Source organism: Parasteatoda tepidariorum, chromosome 2, assembly GCF_982258835.1.
Source record: "Parasteatoda tepidariorum strain Cologne lab strain chromosome 2, Ptep-v5.0, whole genome shotgun sequence".
Lineage (NCBI taxonomy): Eukaryota > Metazoa > Arthropoda > Arachnida > Araneae > Theridiidae > Parasteatoda > Parasteatoda tepidariorum.
The window spans coordinates 24,146,658-24,163,843 of NC_141756.1; the positions used below are offsets into that span (position 1 = coordinate 24,146,658).

The 17,186-nt window shown below is 26.5% G+C and overlaps 1 protein-coding gene across 2 annotated transcripts in view; it reads left to right on the forward strand.

The window, feature by feature from the left end:
- Positions 1–912: 912 nt before the first annotated feature.
- Positions 913–17,186, forward strand: part of ema (C-type lectin domain containing ema) — a 45,057-nt gene continuing 28,783 nt past the window's right edge. Inside the window, exons 1-11 of one of the 2 annotated variants that reach the window (XM_043046956.3) lie at positions 913–1,180; positions 5,911–6,039; positions 7,699–7,832; positions 8,423–8,490; positions 8,745–8,825; positions 10,101–10,206; positions 11,340–11,492; positions 11,706–11,829; positions 14,339–14,528; positions 15,219–15,269; positions 16,203–16,304. In XM_043046956.3, the coding sequence (XP_042902890.2) occupies positions 1,107–1,180; positions 5,911–6,039; positions 7,699–7,832; positions 8,423–8,490; positions 8,745–8,825; positions 10,101–10,206; positions 11,340–11,492; positions 11,706–11,829; positions 14,339–14,528; positions 15,219–15,269; positions 16,203–16,304 (1,212 nt within the window). In that variant the 5' untranslated portion in view covers positions 913–1,106. The remainder of the gene's footprint in view (positions 1,181–5,910; positions 6,040–7,698; positions 7,833–8,422; positions 8,491–8,744; positions 8,826–10,100; positions 10,207–11,339; positions 11,493–11,705; positions 11,830–14,338; positions 14,529–15,218; positions 15,270–16,202; positions 16,305–17,186) is intronic. The other variant, XM_043046957.3, reaches the window with a different exon arrangement.

Consider the following 17,186-nt stretch of genomic DNA (forward strand, 5'->3'; position numbering starts at 1 on the left):
TTGATTTTTATCAACCAGAAGTGAAAAAAGGCACACCACAGGTTGATAAATATAAGCCTCTACAAGCATAAAATTTGATACCTGAGATTGAAAAATAATTACCTGAGGTAGAACAAAATGCACCTGAGGTTGATTTATAACAACCAGAAGTGTAAATCGACGCACCAATGGTTGATAAATATATACCTCTACAAGCATAAAACTATATACCTGAAGTTGAAAAGCAATTACCTGATGTCGAACAAAATACACCTGAAGTTGATTTATAATAACCTGAAGTGTAAAATGGCACACCTTGGGTTGTTGAATAAATACTTCCACAAGTGTAAAAAAAATATACTTCAGGCTGATAAGTAATAACCTAAGGTTGAAAATGAAACACTTTAAAGTAGTAAATATCTACCTCTCCACAGTTGTAAAATTAAACACCTCAGGTTGAAACATATATACCTCTGGAGGTATATTTAAGGTATATTTGAGGTTGATTTTGAGGTATTAATTTGCGCCCTTTTCAACCTTAAAGACGTATTTAAATAACAACCTCCTTTATACCTTTAAAATATACCTCGTTTATACCTCATTTATACCTCGATTTTTTCATAAGGGTTATGTTTATTCCACAGATTCTCATATTCTTTCTAGGGTGATCAGAGGTACGTGAAATATAATCAAGGAGAATGATCCTTTAATGAAAAAAATGTATAACTTCGAATGAAACTAATAGTTTAAAAAGTAATATTTTCCTGGATATGAATTCAATTTAGGAAATGATTTAGTTTAATGTGATTCACGCACCCCCGATCTCTTTCTAGAGAAAAAGGATCTCATTCACCCTTAGTAGCGGTTTGAGGTGTGTGAATCTTATGCAGTGAAAATGCGACTTAAATCAATTAGTCAACTTTTCTGCTTACTTTAGAACGCACATGACGATTCTGCATCCTTTTTCTCTCACTCGTAAACCGTAATCGTGATCGATTGTTTACTTTTTGTGTTGTTTTATGTATGAGGAAAGTGTTTTTATTTTTGTATCTATATTTAGCCAGAATATTCGAGTATAATTTAATTAACTTATTATTTATTAATATTTTAAATGTATTCTAGCAATTATGTTTCGTGGTAAAGGTTGGTTTTCTGGCGGAATGTGGAAACCTAAGAACCCTCACTCATTAGAGCACTTGAAGTAAGCCTTTAATTTAGACGTAATAAATTATGAAGGTTTCTTATGCAACTTAAATTTCACAAATATTAGTTTCATTTTAAATTTTCTAATTGTTTTCATGATCTAGTAACCTTGAATCTTATTTTGTTGTATATGTGTGGGGAAACGGGATAATGGAATTAAAAAATTATGAAGGATCTATTTTATTACAAAAAAAATATCGAATGAATCTACTATCGGCACTATTAAACCACAGGAATGCAGAATGAATCTGATTGAGCGAAAATGGATCGTAGAAATTCCGGCAGCTCTTTTGAAAATTTTTGTCGAATTTAAAAGTTAAAGGCTTCAATTTTATTATTATTTTTTGCATAGAATAATAGCAGGATTAATTGTATTTTATTTAAATACCAGAATTCGAATGTTTTTCTTTTTTAATAAAGAAAATTCTCAAATTTCTGCTCTGGTGAGTTCATTTTGAAGAAAAACCAGAAATTCAGCTTCTTTAAAGAAAGTTCTGTTTTTTGTTATTTGTGTTACTGCTATTGAAGCCTCTATAAGTAAAGACGTTTCAAGGTGATTTGTGAAGTAAGCGTTGTTAATTATGTTAATGTGTTATGAAAATCACATTTCAATTCTCTGTAAAATGAGTTTCGAATTACCATTGGGATTACGATTTACAGCTGATTACTTTTTTGTCAACCTTTTCGTCGTTTTTTTATTTACCATATTTTAATATTATCATATTATTTACCATATTTTTTACTATTTCTTAAACTGATTAAAAAATTACACATCACAATTTTATCTAGTTTTGTGAGTGACACACGCAATCTCCAGGTAACCACATCAATGGTATTTCGTATACAAATCTCAAAATCCATCCCTATCAATTAGAGTTACTGACATTTTTGAGTTAATTGCAAATTCAGTTGTACTTTTCAAAATGTAAATGTTTGTGTTTGGACAATTTTTGATAGCCATTCATGAATGAAAAGCTCATTAAACAAAATGATAAAAGTAATTAGAAGTTGAAAGCTTTTTTTTTTCTGCACCTTCTGTAGAAGAAACAATGTTAACTAACATTGTTTGTCAAGACTGCCTTTTAATAAATGAAATTCATCAAATAGATTCAGTGTTTTCATTACAAAAAATAAATGGGAGAGAACTGGTTGAGATTTCAAAAAGTTAAGTGAGATTTCTAAAAATTAAAAAAAAAATAGACTTGGATAAAAAATTATTTCTTTAATTATAATACATTTTTAACATCTTCTAATTGAATATTTTTGCTGCATCATCATGTGGAAAATGTTCTATATCTACTTTTTCAACAGCTATTATATTTATTTGGTTGAAAAATATCCGTATTTGTTTCGTTTTGACCGTTTATACTGAAATTTTTTTCATTTGTCCGCTACGGAGTAGAAGATGTCGCCGTAACAAGGTATTCGTTCATCTTACATTCATGCACAAAAAATATAAACGTCTTACATGAAGAAACCTTACCTACGGTGAACAAGTGGTTGCAGAGAAATGTGCTCTAAAAGGGGTTCCGTGGTTCGAGGGGGGGTGTTCTGTTGTTCGCACCGGTTCTGAACAATACTGGTAAATAGGGAAGCTAGATAACAAGGACCGATGCTCAAAATAATGAAAGATCAAGGAAGAAAAGTGAAACAAATTTTATTCAAACTGGCAAAAGACGAAATTTTTTCCATTATTCGCGCATTTTGAAATTGATTAATAGAGTGCGCGAACTTCTCACGTTTATCATTTTTTATTGCGAGAAAAGAAAAAAAATATGTGAGATTCTCGGCTTCTCGCTCTGTAGTGAAAACACTGAGATTATTCCACAGAGATTGAAAAATGAAGAAAACCGAGTCCTTTAAAAACTGAAGAAAAAATTATAAATATCTTTTTTATTTGAGAAATGTTAGATAAGTTTTTAGTTATATTTTTTTTGTAGGGAGGGCAATTTCAAACAAACAACAACAAAAAAAAAAACAACTGTTATGAGAGAATATTAGCCACAGAAAATTTCTTTCCTTCCTGTTAACTAGGTTTGAGTTTTTGCAGTGACATGGTAAAAATTTAGTTTTTACCAGTAAAAACAATGGCGAAAATGGTAGAAACAATTAACCATGTTTATTTATCTATTTCTAGTGGTTTATTATTTATATCTATTATAAGTAATTATAATTTCTGTATTATAACTAATCTTAGACATCGCATAATCAGTGTTTTCATCATGGAAAAAAAATGGGTGAGAATTTCTCACCCTTTCTCTAAAACAGGGTGAGATTTCTAAAAACTAAAAAAACACAAAAACTCTTGAAAAAAAATCATTTCTTATAATACAATTTATACTTATAATACAATAATTACTTATAATACAATTTTAACGTCTTCTATTTTTTAAAGCATTGAATATTTTTGGTACATCATCATAGAAGATTTTGCCTTTACAAGGTATTTGTCCATCTTACATAAATGCATAAAAAATATGAACGTCTTACATGAAGAAACCTTACCTATGGTACATGGTTGCAGAGAAATGTGTTCTGAAAAGGGTTCCGTGGTTGTGTTCTGTTGTTCGAAAAGGTTCTGAACAATACTGGTAAATAGGGAAGCTAGATTACGGGGCAGATGTTGAAAATGATGAAAGATCGAGGAAGGAAAGTGAAACGGATTTTATTCTAAGAGGCGTAATTCGAAGCTTTTTCCAAAATGCGAGAAATTAGTGAATTTTGAAATTAATTTATAGAATGCGTGAATTTCTCACGATAATAATTTTTTAATGTGAGAAAAGAAAAAAATATGTAAGACTCTCGCGCTGTAGTGAAAACACTGATAATGCATATTTCTTATATATGAGCAAGTCACTAACCATTAAACAAGCTATCTATACTGATATGAGTTATTACACTATTTTATATCAATGTATGCTATAACTTTATTGCAACTGCATCTTCTTAAGGCTCAGAAACCAATGTTGGATAACATGGTGATGTAATTTTGTCAATGATTATATAATGATTATATATTTTCTCCTACAGAACAATTGTCTCTGAAAAATTTTGACTTTTTTTACTATCATTAGTCAAAATGTTTAATTACTATGAAAAGTTATAAGAATGTCCAGAAATTAGATCCCTTATTGCTAAATAAATAATCTGAGTTCAAACTCTAGTTTGCAAAACAAGGTGAAATTTGTTTGACCGCCTAAGGAGACGAGAGGAAGATAAATTTAGATAAATAAAAGTAAGGGATAACATTGAATTACCAATGCTATAAAAAAAATAATAAAAGAAGCTAGAATGATGTCATTTGATTATGCCTCTTTAAATATTTATACCTTACAATAACTGATATCGAAGAAAAATAAAAATAAATTTGGATTAATTGTAGAGGATCTTTCCATTGTTTGCAAGTATTTTTAATTTGCAATCTCCTTTTAGTATTTTCATTAAATCATGGTATTTTTTACGAGGTTTCTGATTGATTATTTTATTATTTTTTTTCAAAATTAAATTTATAAGGGTAAAAATGTTGAATATTCACTCAAATGTGGTTTACAGGTTAATGAAATACTACTTAATTGTTTGATAAAAGAAGTCTTGAAATTCCTTATGAATTTTTAATAAAATATTGGTTAGAGGGAATATTACCAAATTAATACAGATTAATTTTTTAATGCAAAAATATTATGAAAATTTTTAGATTATATTGATTTTAAACTGTTACTTACTAATTAAACTTTTCAACATTTCATTAAAAAATTATATAAAAAAAAATCTAAAAACTTTCTGTTTTAAGCAAAGTAATTCTGAAATTAAAAATAGTAGGTATATTTTGTTATATTTTTTGTAAAATTTGGATTAATTATATTTAAATGGTACATTATATCTTTTTTAGTTTAAAATTTTTAAAAGTGGTCAGGATCTATATACTGTTCTGATTTATCTGAAAAATGCTGATTTTTTTTTTTTTTTTTTGTCAACTATGAGTCCTTATCTATATTATTTTTTTTGCCATTTAATTACAAAAATTACCGTTAAAAAGAGTGTTTTACTTTGTATGTGTACTTAGACCAAATTTCCCCTGAACTAGTTATTCAAATAAAATAAGAGTATAAAAATATGAGTTTCAAAAATGATTATCAATAATGTATTAGAAATAAGAAAAAAAAAGTTTAAAAATAAGATTAGAACGTTATATAAATGTTTAATTATAATAAAGTCGTAAGACCAGACCAATGATAATACATTAATGTATAAATGTTTTGTTTTAGGCAAATTTATTCATCGGTATATGATAAACGTTATAAAAAGCATGTATCAAAAATTTTTAAGGCATTAAATTTTAAAATAATCATGATTACTTTGATGCTTATAAGATTATTATAACAATGTTCCAAGTTCTTGCTTACTATACTTCCTTAATTTATGCTTTAGTTTTAAGACGTTTACAGAAATGGCAAAAACAACAAAAAAAATTTCTGGAGAAAAAAATCTGTGATACAAACATTTTTCTTTTTCATAACTGTAAGAACCTTGTTACAAATATATTTTTTAAAGATGTTAAAATTCATGGTAATAACCTCACTTGCTAAGTAACTGATAACCCATTAAGGTAGATAACCATGCTGATAACCCATTAAGGTAGCGGTTGAATTGTGTTAAGTATCCTAAAATTGTTTCTTTGTTTTATGTTGTATTTATGAATTTTTTTATTTTGTGTCTTTTTTTTTGTAGGTACCTCTATCATGTGCTATATAAAAATCAAACTGTGAATGAACAAAACAAGAGCTTGCTTGTTGAAACTCTGCGATCAATAGCTGAAATTCTTATTTGGGGAGATCAAAATGATAGTACTGTTTTTGAGTAAGCATTTTTAAACAATTTCTAATGTATTATTTGTGTGTATTTGCTTGTATTATTTCTAATGTTAGTATTATTTCTAAAGTATTTTTCAATGTTTGTATTACCAGAAAAGTAACATAGTGGTTATTAGTTAAAAAACAGATGTCAACTTGCTCTGCTTTGTGGGGAATAACTTTTCTGGTGATTAAAAAAATTGATGTTTTAATGTATCATTCATAGTTTAGAAATTATGATCTAAAGTTATTTTGCTCGCTGCTACGTATGACCAACAAATAAACTTATAATGTTCAAATATATCGTTTCCCGAAACATAATTTTATAAAATTGTTTTCAATGAGTAGATAAATAAAAGTGTATCTATATAAAATCCTTTTTTGGCAACATATTTATTTAAGAAATCGTTTGTCATGTTATTGCTGGCGTTCGATTTTACTCCTTTATTCAGAGGAGGAAACAACTAAAAAAAAAATTTTTTTTTAAATATGCTACCACTCTATGAAATCTTTAACAGAAAGTGGACAGGGTTCCCACGAGTCAGGGAAAACCTGGAATTGTCAGGGAATTTTATTTCAACTCTAAAAATCAGGGAATAGTTAGGGAAATTTGCAATTTTCTTACAAAAACCTGGAAAATTCCTTCATTATTCCTGGAAAGAAACCAGTCTTAAAATTGTCTATAGCAATACTCAGTCATTGAGATTCGAGTTAAATAATTCTAACATCTATTACAATTATTTATTGTAAAAATTTTACATTTTAGACGTACTGAATTGCTTCCTTCCTCATATAATGATATATATTTTACACAAAAAATCTAAAACTTGGCATAACAAATAAAAAAATCCAAATTTTCTAGTGATAAATTTTGTAGTATAGATAAAATATGGTATGGATTTTCATTGAAATTTACCTGGAAAAGTCAGGGAATTTTTTATCTGAAATTGAGTGGGAACCCTGGTGGAGTAGTTGGCATCCTTGGAAGAATAGAATATAACTATAATTATGCGATAATTACAAGCAACAATAAAATTCTTTACTATTAAGTGGTGTGTTATTTAAAACTGTAGACTGTGTAATACGCACGAAAGTGCGACCACCATTTGCGGAAAATTTGTCACCATCACGGAATTTTTTTTTACCATTTTTATAAAAAGATAATGTTCTATGACTCAATCTTAATGGTTTGAGTGAGGGGGTGACCTCAAATATGCTAATTAATTAGTGCTTGCAATATTTTAGGTTACAAAATTAGACACAAAAACATACTTTCTCTGAATAAACATATATTTTTGTCGGCTAATTTTCTTTTTTGCATATTTTATCATAGCTTTTTAAGAAAATTGATAATTTCTGCTCTCAATTGTAGAATTGGTTTATCTAAAGATAATTCTGTGTTAAAATAATTTTAGAGAATTATTTATTTTACAATATTATTTTATTTTATAATATTGTTTTATGTTATAATAGTAAAAAATTTTGAATTGTAATCATAATAATTTTTTAGCCATTTTAAAAACATTTGAAATGATAAAATGCCGAATTCAAATAAACCATGTTTTCATTACTTTTTGTGAATTATTGTATATTGTCATTCAAATATTGTATTTTATAATTTAAAAATATATTCTCTAAGATGATTTTATATTTTATAATTATTTAGCTTTTTCCTGGAAAAGAATATGCTGTCATTTTTTTTGAAGATAATGAAACAGAAATGTGGACGTTATGTTTGTGTTCAATTATTGCAAACTTTGAATATTTTGTTTGAAAACATTAGAAATGAAACATCTCTATGTAAGTATAATGTGTATGTTTGTATGTATATAGAAACAAAATTTAAAGAGCTTTAAACTAAAACACTTTGTTTTAAAATAATAATGATTAAGCGTTTTACTAAAATGCTTTATGTGGATAGATTTTTAGAATGATTGCATGTTGACAAGGCCGTTTTTAAACACACTCCCTAGGTTAAACATATTAAATTGAATAAAAAGTTTTGTAAGGATCTGTTCTGTCTTAAAATTTTCCTTATCACATGTTGTATCTGGTTATTTTAACCCTCCTGACTTTAATGGTTTAAACTCTTTTTCTCTTTTTTTTTTGTGTGTGTGTGGATCATGTTTTGCATTATAGAATGTAAAATTTTTTTAGCTGTGAGCCTTTGCAATGTTTCTAAACCGGCCGAGAAAAGTTTTTTTTAAAAAAATCAATCATAAAAGACCGGTTAAAATAAAAATAAAAACCACCTCCTTTAAAACACAATATTTTTCAAAAATTGTGATAATATATAGGAAGCGTAATGTTTCTTTTTTTTCTTCTAAAATGTTCTGTATAAACAATTGTGAATTGTTTTTTTATAAAGCCTCCTTTTTTAAAAATTTCAGATTATCTATTGTCAAACAATCATGTGAATTCCATAATTGTCCATAAATTTGATTTCTCAGATGAAGAAGTAAGTTTTCCTTTTATGTTTTGTTCGCAATTTAGTTGTGAATGACTTAAAGCTTGTAATTTCATGATCTTATGATAATCTTGTGAAATAGATTATGCCATTACATGCTTGGTCTCAATATTATATTTTTTGAATTCCAACATTGGTTTGAAAATGCAGTATTTCGTTTATTAAATTAGTATTTATTGATGGTTGGATGTTTGTTTTTTTCCAATTAGAATATTATTTAAATCTTTTCAATTTTCTTTTCATAGGTAATGGCTTATTACATTTCATTTTTGAAGACATTGTCCTTGAAGCTCAATACTCATACTATTCACTTTTTCTACAATGAAGTAAGTTAATGTAATATTTTGAATAAAAAATTTTCATAGAATTTTTTTATTGTTTTATTTAAAATTATTGGCATTGTATATGTAACTAGTGGCAGTATTATGATAGTATTACTTTCTTTTCCTTCTTTCTTCATCCCTGGAAAGAGAGGAAGGAAACCAGGATCGAATAAATGAGAAAGATAAGGAAGTTAATGACTTAGCCTCTCTATCTTTCTCATCCAGTAGCTTTCTCTGGACATTCCTAATTAATGCAATTGTTTTTATTTTTTATTTCTTTTTATTTTTTTTAAATATTGAACTTTCAAGATGTTGAGATTCACGTCAATTCAAACAATCCATAGTTGATGGAGTTTTCTTTTAATTTTTTTCTTTATGGGTGTGAACCAAAAAATTCTCTTGCATCCATTATCTTCCTGCATTCTAGCCTAAGCACCTATCCCTTGAATTATAATTTTTTCATGATTTGAAAGACATATAAATTGCTGTATTTCATTCTGATAGAATTCTAATGCTCCACAATGATTAATTTTAAAATTATATCTTTTTGTGTGTATCTTATTAATGTGTGATGTTAATGCTTTCCAGTTGTTTGTTGGAAGCAAAAATATAAATTGGTAAAGGGATATTAATTGTCTTTATGTTTGTTTATAGTGATAAATATTTCTCTAATGAAGTATTTGATCTCAATCAAGTATTCGATGACCTCTTTGTTTTTAAAATACTTAAACGTTATGGAAAAAAGTTACTATTAATAATTGCAACTTACTTCATTTTGTTTTCATATTTATTTAAAGAATGAATTTTAATAATGTAATTAAATATTTTTAAAATAAAAACTGTAATTTATTACTGAAAGTAAGTAAAAAAAATTTGAGTAATTGTCTGGTTAGTGTTAACTTTTATTGTGAATTTTCACTAAGAAGTAATCTTATTTTCATAAGCAATCTCAAACATTTATTAAAGACAGGAAAAAGAAACAGTATCGTAATCGAATGTATCGTAAAGCCATCTTCATTGTTATTTTATTGTTGTCTCCTTATAAAAGTTTGCAGCTCTAGTTGTAGGAAAACTGTTATGTCCAATGTCTTATCTAATTTAGATTATTAATTTCATTAATTATATATTAATGAAGTTGTTATTTTTTGAATAAACTATGTTACAACTGTCTCATAATGATTCACAAATAAATATATTAAAAATATTTTCCTTTCTTGTTTTGTGAAATCATTCTTTATATTTTATTATGTAATTAAATAATTATTTATTTCTTTACAGCACACAAATGATTTTCCTCTCTACAATGAAGCAATTAAATTTTTTAAACACAGTGAAAGTATGGTGCGAATTGCTGTACGAACATTAACTTTAAATGTGTTCAAAGGTAAGACATATCACAACTATCCAATACTGCTCAAAAGCTTTTTATTTGCTTATAGAAATGGTAAGAAAAAGTAAAATTGTATACTTATAGCTATTTGAATTCTTAAACGCATGTTATATAATGCTATATAGATGTATAATATTGTTTAAACTAGTCAAATTTTATGTCATTATTATTTCTTTTTTTTAATTGTTCTTTAATTCTGGTAAGTATGTTTAAAAATACATGTATATTTAAAATTGCCAGGAATTAACTCAACATGCTTTATTAAGTTATCGAATTGTATTTTTATTTTATTTTTTAATTTTTTAGCTGTTCTTAACATTAACCTGTATATGTTTTATAAAATTGTTTATTTTGAAATACCATAAACCACATTATGTATACCTACATATAAGTGAAACATTAAATGCTAAATAAATGGTTTAGGTAATATTTAAAAGATAAATGAGAAAGTGAAATATAGTAATGAATGAAACATCATTAAATGTAATGTTTGTGCACAGAGTGTGTAGCGTTTTTAAAAAGTGCTTAACGATGAAACTAGTGAACGAGTTAATCAATGCGCAAAGAAAGTATTTTTATTTAGATTTTGTGTTTGCAGAAAGTTTTTTATTCGCATTAATTTAAATTTTAGAAAAGAAGGCAATAAAAATTATGAGGCCTCCCAGGGATGGTTACTTTAGGTGACTTTATATTTTTTATCCATCATGAAATTCAAAGTCAAAATAATTAAGTAATTAATTTTGAGTTTACCATATTTAGTTTTAATATTCAAATAATTGATTTTGAGTTTACCATGTACCACAGATGTTCTTTATACCACCAGAGTTAAGAACTGCAGAAGTAAACTTGATGATTGTGTAAAAAAATTAATTTAGACATTTATGGTATGTTAGAAACAGTTTTTTTTTACAATTACTAAAGTATTGTTTATGTTTTGATAAACTAAACATTCTGCGTTTCAAAAAACAGTTTGGTATTTAAGTCTAAACAAACATTAACAAATTCTACAAGAAGTACATAGTGGTAATATTTGTTCAACTGTTATAAAGTAATTCCACTAACCCTAATTTCTAAATAAAACCACCCACATGATTATAACTTTTGTTAATTTTTTTTCTTGACTTTAGAAGTTACTAACTTTTTAAAATGGGAAAAAGTTTTCAATACAAAATTTGAAAAAGAAAGAATGCAAAATATAACCGGCCAGCATATGGTCTACAATAGCAGCGAAGCTGAGAAAAATTTGTTCTTTATAGAGAAATCTCAAAAAGTATTAAAAGGTATGTAATATAAAGGTAAAAGGTATGTAATATCATAAAGCACTTTTGACTTGCACCTTTTTCCGTATAAAAAGGGAAATTTTAAAACTATTTTGATACCTTGAATTTGGTAAATACATAGACCTTTTGAAAATGCTTAAATTTTTGAGCTATATCTATACATTCAATTATCCCTGTAGATGGGTTTTTAAGTTATGTCTTTTTTTCTTTCAGTGGATGATAAAGCCATGCTAAAATTTATCCGAGATAAAACTGCTGCACCATATTTTTCTAATCTGGTTTATTTCATCGGACAACATGTGATGGAATTAGATAAGTGTGTTAAATCAGCATCTGAGTAAGTCTTTATTTTGCTTATCAACTGTTATGAATGATAATTACTATTAATACCATGATACACCCATTTTTTTTTATCATTAATCTTAATAGATAAAAATGTTATGTTGGTTTCGTAATATATTTCTTTACACCATGTATCTTCTAGCATGTTTTTTTTTTAATTACAAGCTTTTATAATTCTTTAAAACCCCTACAAACTTGCACCAACACTAGTAGCAGAATCTTTGTATTTGATCTGCAACACTGAAAAATTATTAAAATTTATCTGCGTAGAATGTGTTAAAGTATGGAGATGTTGTGTATGTAGATATAGATTAACTACATATATATCAATTATGTATGTAAATATAATGTATGTACTAAAAAATTCAACTTAGAGGAAATGAAAATTTAATTTATGAAGATGAAAGATTAGCTATTAACACAGGGGAAATCATTTTTTTTTTAAAATGTTTCACTTGATTCGGCCTGCATATTTTTATTGCTTGGTTTATTTTTATCTGCAAACACAAACTAAATCTAAGTTGCATGCAATCGTGCAACACCAGAACTGATATTTGTAGCTGTTGAATGATTATGATAGATTTTTATGCATAGTACGACATATAGTGGACACATTAGAAAAGCTCTCTTGTAGAGCTAGTGTTTATTTTCTTAACTAAAAATCAATGTAAGTATATTGTGCATGTATATGCTTTAATAAAGCCTATTAATGTCTATTTTCAACAGATGTTTCAGGGTAAAAAATAAAAAAATATAGAAAAAATGTAGGAATTAAATTTGCTTTAAATTATGTTTGTTTTGTTAAATATTATCCATCTTCTGAGCTTATTGAAATTTTACTTCTTATTCTTTTCCTAAGGTTTTCGCATTGATTGATTTATTGAGAAAAAATAACTACGAAATTGTTAGTGAATGAAAAAGGTGAAACAGCATCTTTTTTAAATGATGCCTGTGTTTAAAAGTAGTTAAGGGTAATTCAAAAGTGTACAATAAATAGATTAATAAAGTTTGTCTTTTGAAAAAATTGAAAAGACCTTTAGACTGAATGAGAACGAACAGTATAAAAGTATATAAGGAATAGTTATTTATTATATAAAAATCTGTCAGTTGAGTTTTATTTGAATCATTTTCGCCTAGCTTGTTATTAAAACAACAACAATGAATAATAGTTTTGTTTTGTTTTTCTTTTTGAATTTTTTGTGCAATTTAAAAAAATTGGGTATATAAGTATTACAATTTTTATTCTAAAATTGAATAAATGGGAAAAAAAATAGAGCAAACAGCAAACTAATCTTTTGATCTAATGATAAAAGTTTAATGAATCATCTTTTTTTACTTAAAAGCTTTGATCTTATTATTTTAATATTTCTTTCCTTTAAAAATTTTACAACTTTCACCCATGATTTCAATTCTTACTTTTAAAAATGTTGTAAATTGTCTTAAAACACATTATTTTTATGATTTTTGTTATATAGTTATCCATAACTTAAAATGAACTCTTGACTATGAGCTTTTATATCTGTTTAAACTCAGAGCATTTTGTCAAACATTTTTCTATTTTCCGTCAAGAAAAGTTTTCTGTGCAACTGTGATTTTACAATTTCTATCACTCATTCAGAAATTTCATTCATTTTCATTTTAGGCAAATGATTTTTCAGTCATTGCTGGATATAATAGTCCTTTTTTTCTAGGTGAAAATAGACGTAAATATCCTGTGTTCTTAAAAATTCTGTAAATATTTATTCATAGCTGAAAGATACTATACCAATTTTAACAAAGAAAATTTTTACTTTAAAAGGAACCAAGTAAAAGTACCCTTTAAAATATAATATTAAACATCTGTTTTAATTCAAAAATAAACCACTCAAAGAGACTAGCATTTCACAGAAAGAGCCAATAAAATTTTCAAGTAAGAAAAGGAAAATTAATAAATTTATTTTGAACGTTTTGAAAGCAAAAAATTATAATTAATGTGAGTGCATCCTTTTAAATTCAGGAATTCACGTGGTACTTCCTACCGTTTTCTACATTATGATGCAATATACACTTTTTATTATCAGTGTAAAGTAATTTTTGTTTCACTGAATTATTGAAATGAATGCCTTAGTGTGGATGTTCTATAGGGCAGTGTTTCCCAAAGTGTGGTATACGTACCCCCAGGGGTACGGGAACAGTTTAACTTGGATACATGTTCTTATGCAAAATATCTTGCAACAAATGAAAATTAAAAAAAAAAAATTTTTTTAACTAGTAAAAAATACATAATTTTTTTTATTAGTGGTACGCAACTTTACGAAATATTTAGAAAGGGTACACAAAAGTCATAAGTTTGGGAAACACTACTATAGGGCATTGAAATAATATTACATTTATGGTGTAAAAATGGGATTTAATTTATAAGTTGTTATAGTGAAAAGGTAACTCTAATGGAAAAGCATAAACTATATAAATAAATTTTTTTGCACTTTTCAGAAATACTAAATTAAAATTTTCATGTTTTGTAGATTACAAGTGCAAACTAAATTGGCTGACCTAGTTGCTGAGCATTTAGATCATCTGCATTATCTGAATGATATATTGTGCCTTCATATTGAAGCTTTGAATGATGTTCTTACTGATCATTTGTTGAATAAATTACTGGTTCCGTTATATGTATATTCTCTTGTACAAAAAATTCCTAATTCAAGTCCTGAGGTAAACAGTTTACCATTAATTTATGTTATTTCACATTGAATAAGGTTTATCATAACTAAATTAAAGGATAAAATAATACATATTACAACCTAAATAAACTAATTTTTGCCGATAACTTTTGGATACAATTTATTTTATTTTTACTACAACTAAATAATATTGTAATATATATTTCAATATATTTTTCCCGTGTATGCTAATTTTGTCTTTAACCTTTTATTTATGTATTTTTTATTTATGATTTTTTACTACAGTCTATTAATATTGTATAGTACAGAACCCGTTATCCGGAAACCAAAAAACCGGAACGAAATTCGGTAAATTTTCCCGCCATTTTTAAAAGCATAAACTTGTGTGTGTGTTTTTAAAAATGTGTTTTTTTCCTCATAAGATTTTAGGTTTTTTCTTTCTTTTTTGAAAGATGTTTACCTTACCATCATTTTGGAAATAATCATTAGTGTATTACTTCATCGTTTTTTCTTCTTTTTAAGATCCAAAAATGTTTTTTTTTTTTTAGTTGGGTTTAACAATAAAAAAAAACGGCTTTTTGTAGCTATTCAGAAAAGCGGAAAAATCAGTTTTCCGGAATAGCGATGGTCCCGATCATTCCGAATAATCGGTTCCCTACTGTAGTATATATTTCAACATATATTTCTGATATAAGCTAATTTTCTTCTTTAACTTTTACAGGAAGAAAAGTCTAGAGTTAGTCCTATAGTGTCTCTATTTTTGCTGTCTCAGGTAAAGTAATACTAATTCTTAGTTCTAGTGTTAATAATCATTGTAATATTGTTTGTGTCTTTCATTATGAAAAAAAACTGTTGTGATAAATAATAAAAAGGATGTTTAATTTAGATTGATCAGAATGTTTGAAACAAAATTGTTCTCGAATTGAACAAATACTTTCTTTTTAACATTCAATCTAGGTAATTTTTTTCCTGTTTTTTTTCTTCTTCTTAGAACTGTTAATTTTAAATTAATGAAATAAAAATGCTTTTAAAACTGTATTTTTGGATTTAGATGTGCTAAGTTTTTTGCATGATTCAAGAATGTAATTGAGCATTCTGTAGTAAAGTATGTAAAATTTACCAGGAGGGGAATGAAAAGTTAATGGTTTAGCTCAAGTCTTACAAATTACTATATGAATAATATAATAACTATTTTAAAATAACTTGAGTTACTAGTCTCTGACCAGGGCAATTAATAAAAGACTAAATAAAAATCAGTTAATAGTGTTAGCTATATCTATGATAAATACCTCTTATCTCTTTTTTTTTGTGTGTGTAATGTAACAGTTTTACAACTTCTCTTGGTTCCAACTAACTGGTGTTGAACGTGATGTGTCTTTTATGGCATTCATGTTCTTTTATTGCCATTATTTTTTATGTCTTTTTGAATAAATGTTGCACTATATTGATTTTTTTATATTTTTAAATTTGATATTTTTCTGAGTTTGTACATCAATTGAAAGTGCTTTAAGAACATTTTTCATGGATCAATTGCTTATTGGAAAACAATGTCCTAATAATGTGTCCAATTATTTTTACATAAAAAAATTGACTGGAGTTATTTTTTTACCTGAACCCATGACATTTTTCATTTAATACATTTGAAAATAGTTAATGGATTTTATGTTGTTGAATTTTCCTATTGAAGAAATATCTTATTCTGTAGGTTTTTCTGATAGTATCTCACAAGCCTCTTGTTCAAAAACTTGCAAATATTATACTTAATGCAAAGATGTCACTTTTTGCAAATGGCTCACAAAATATTGTTGTAAGTAGCACTTTTAAAATCCTCATAAAGGATTCTTATTATTAATTGTTTACATACAAAAATTTTCTAATTATTATTTTAATGATAATAGATTTGTTTATTGTTTGAATTTGCTATTTTGAAATATTTGTAACCTTTGTGCTTTAGCTATTACATCATGAAATAATTTTTTTATTGTATTTGTAAAGTTATCTTTTAAAACATTTGATTTTTTTTATGGTTAGAATTACATTTGTATAACTAATTATTCAGTAATTAGAAATTTTTCTATTTTATTAGTGTAGTGAATTTAAACTGTTAAAACTTGCTGACTGAGTTTAGGGTTCAGCCTCTTACACTGTAAACTAGTTTTTCTGTGTGTTGTTTAATGGAAAAACTTTTCTTGACAGGAGAATTTGCACTTATATTTACTAAAGTAGTCTAACAATTTATGACTTAAAATATATTGGTGCTATACAGGCCATAGATTATTTCTAATTAAGTGCAAAAAAAAATTCATTTTTCTTCCCAAATTTTTAAATTAACATCTAATGTTTAGAAAATTTTTAATTTCTTGCATTTCTTCTTTCTTTAGAAAAAAGATTACCTTTGCTGTGTCGTGGTTATTATGTTAGAGATGTTATAAAATGATATAATTCAAAATCTAGTAGAGATAAGTATTTTCAGAAGCAGTAATTGTTTAGGTGTCTGTTATAAATTTGGCTTGTCTTAAATTGCTACTACTTTGATATAATTGCTTCAACCTGCTCCAAAATGTTCCCTTTTCTCACATTTGCATAATATTAGCTTCGAAAAATATAATTTGCTGTATGTATGAGAAAGCTGCAATTTTAGCCAAATTAGGTCATTAGCTAATCTTTTCAATTTTCTAGGCATAAAAAT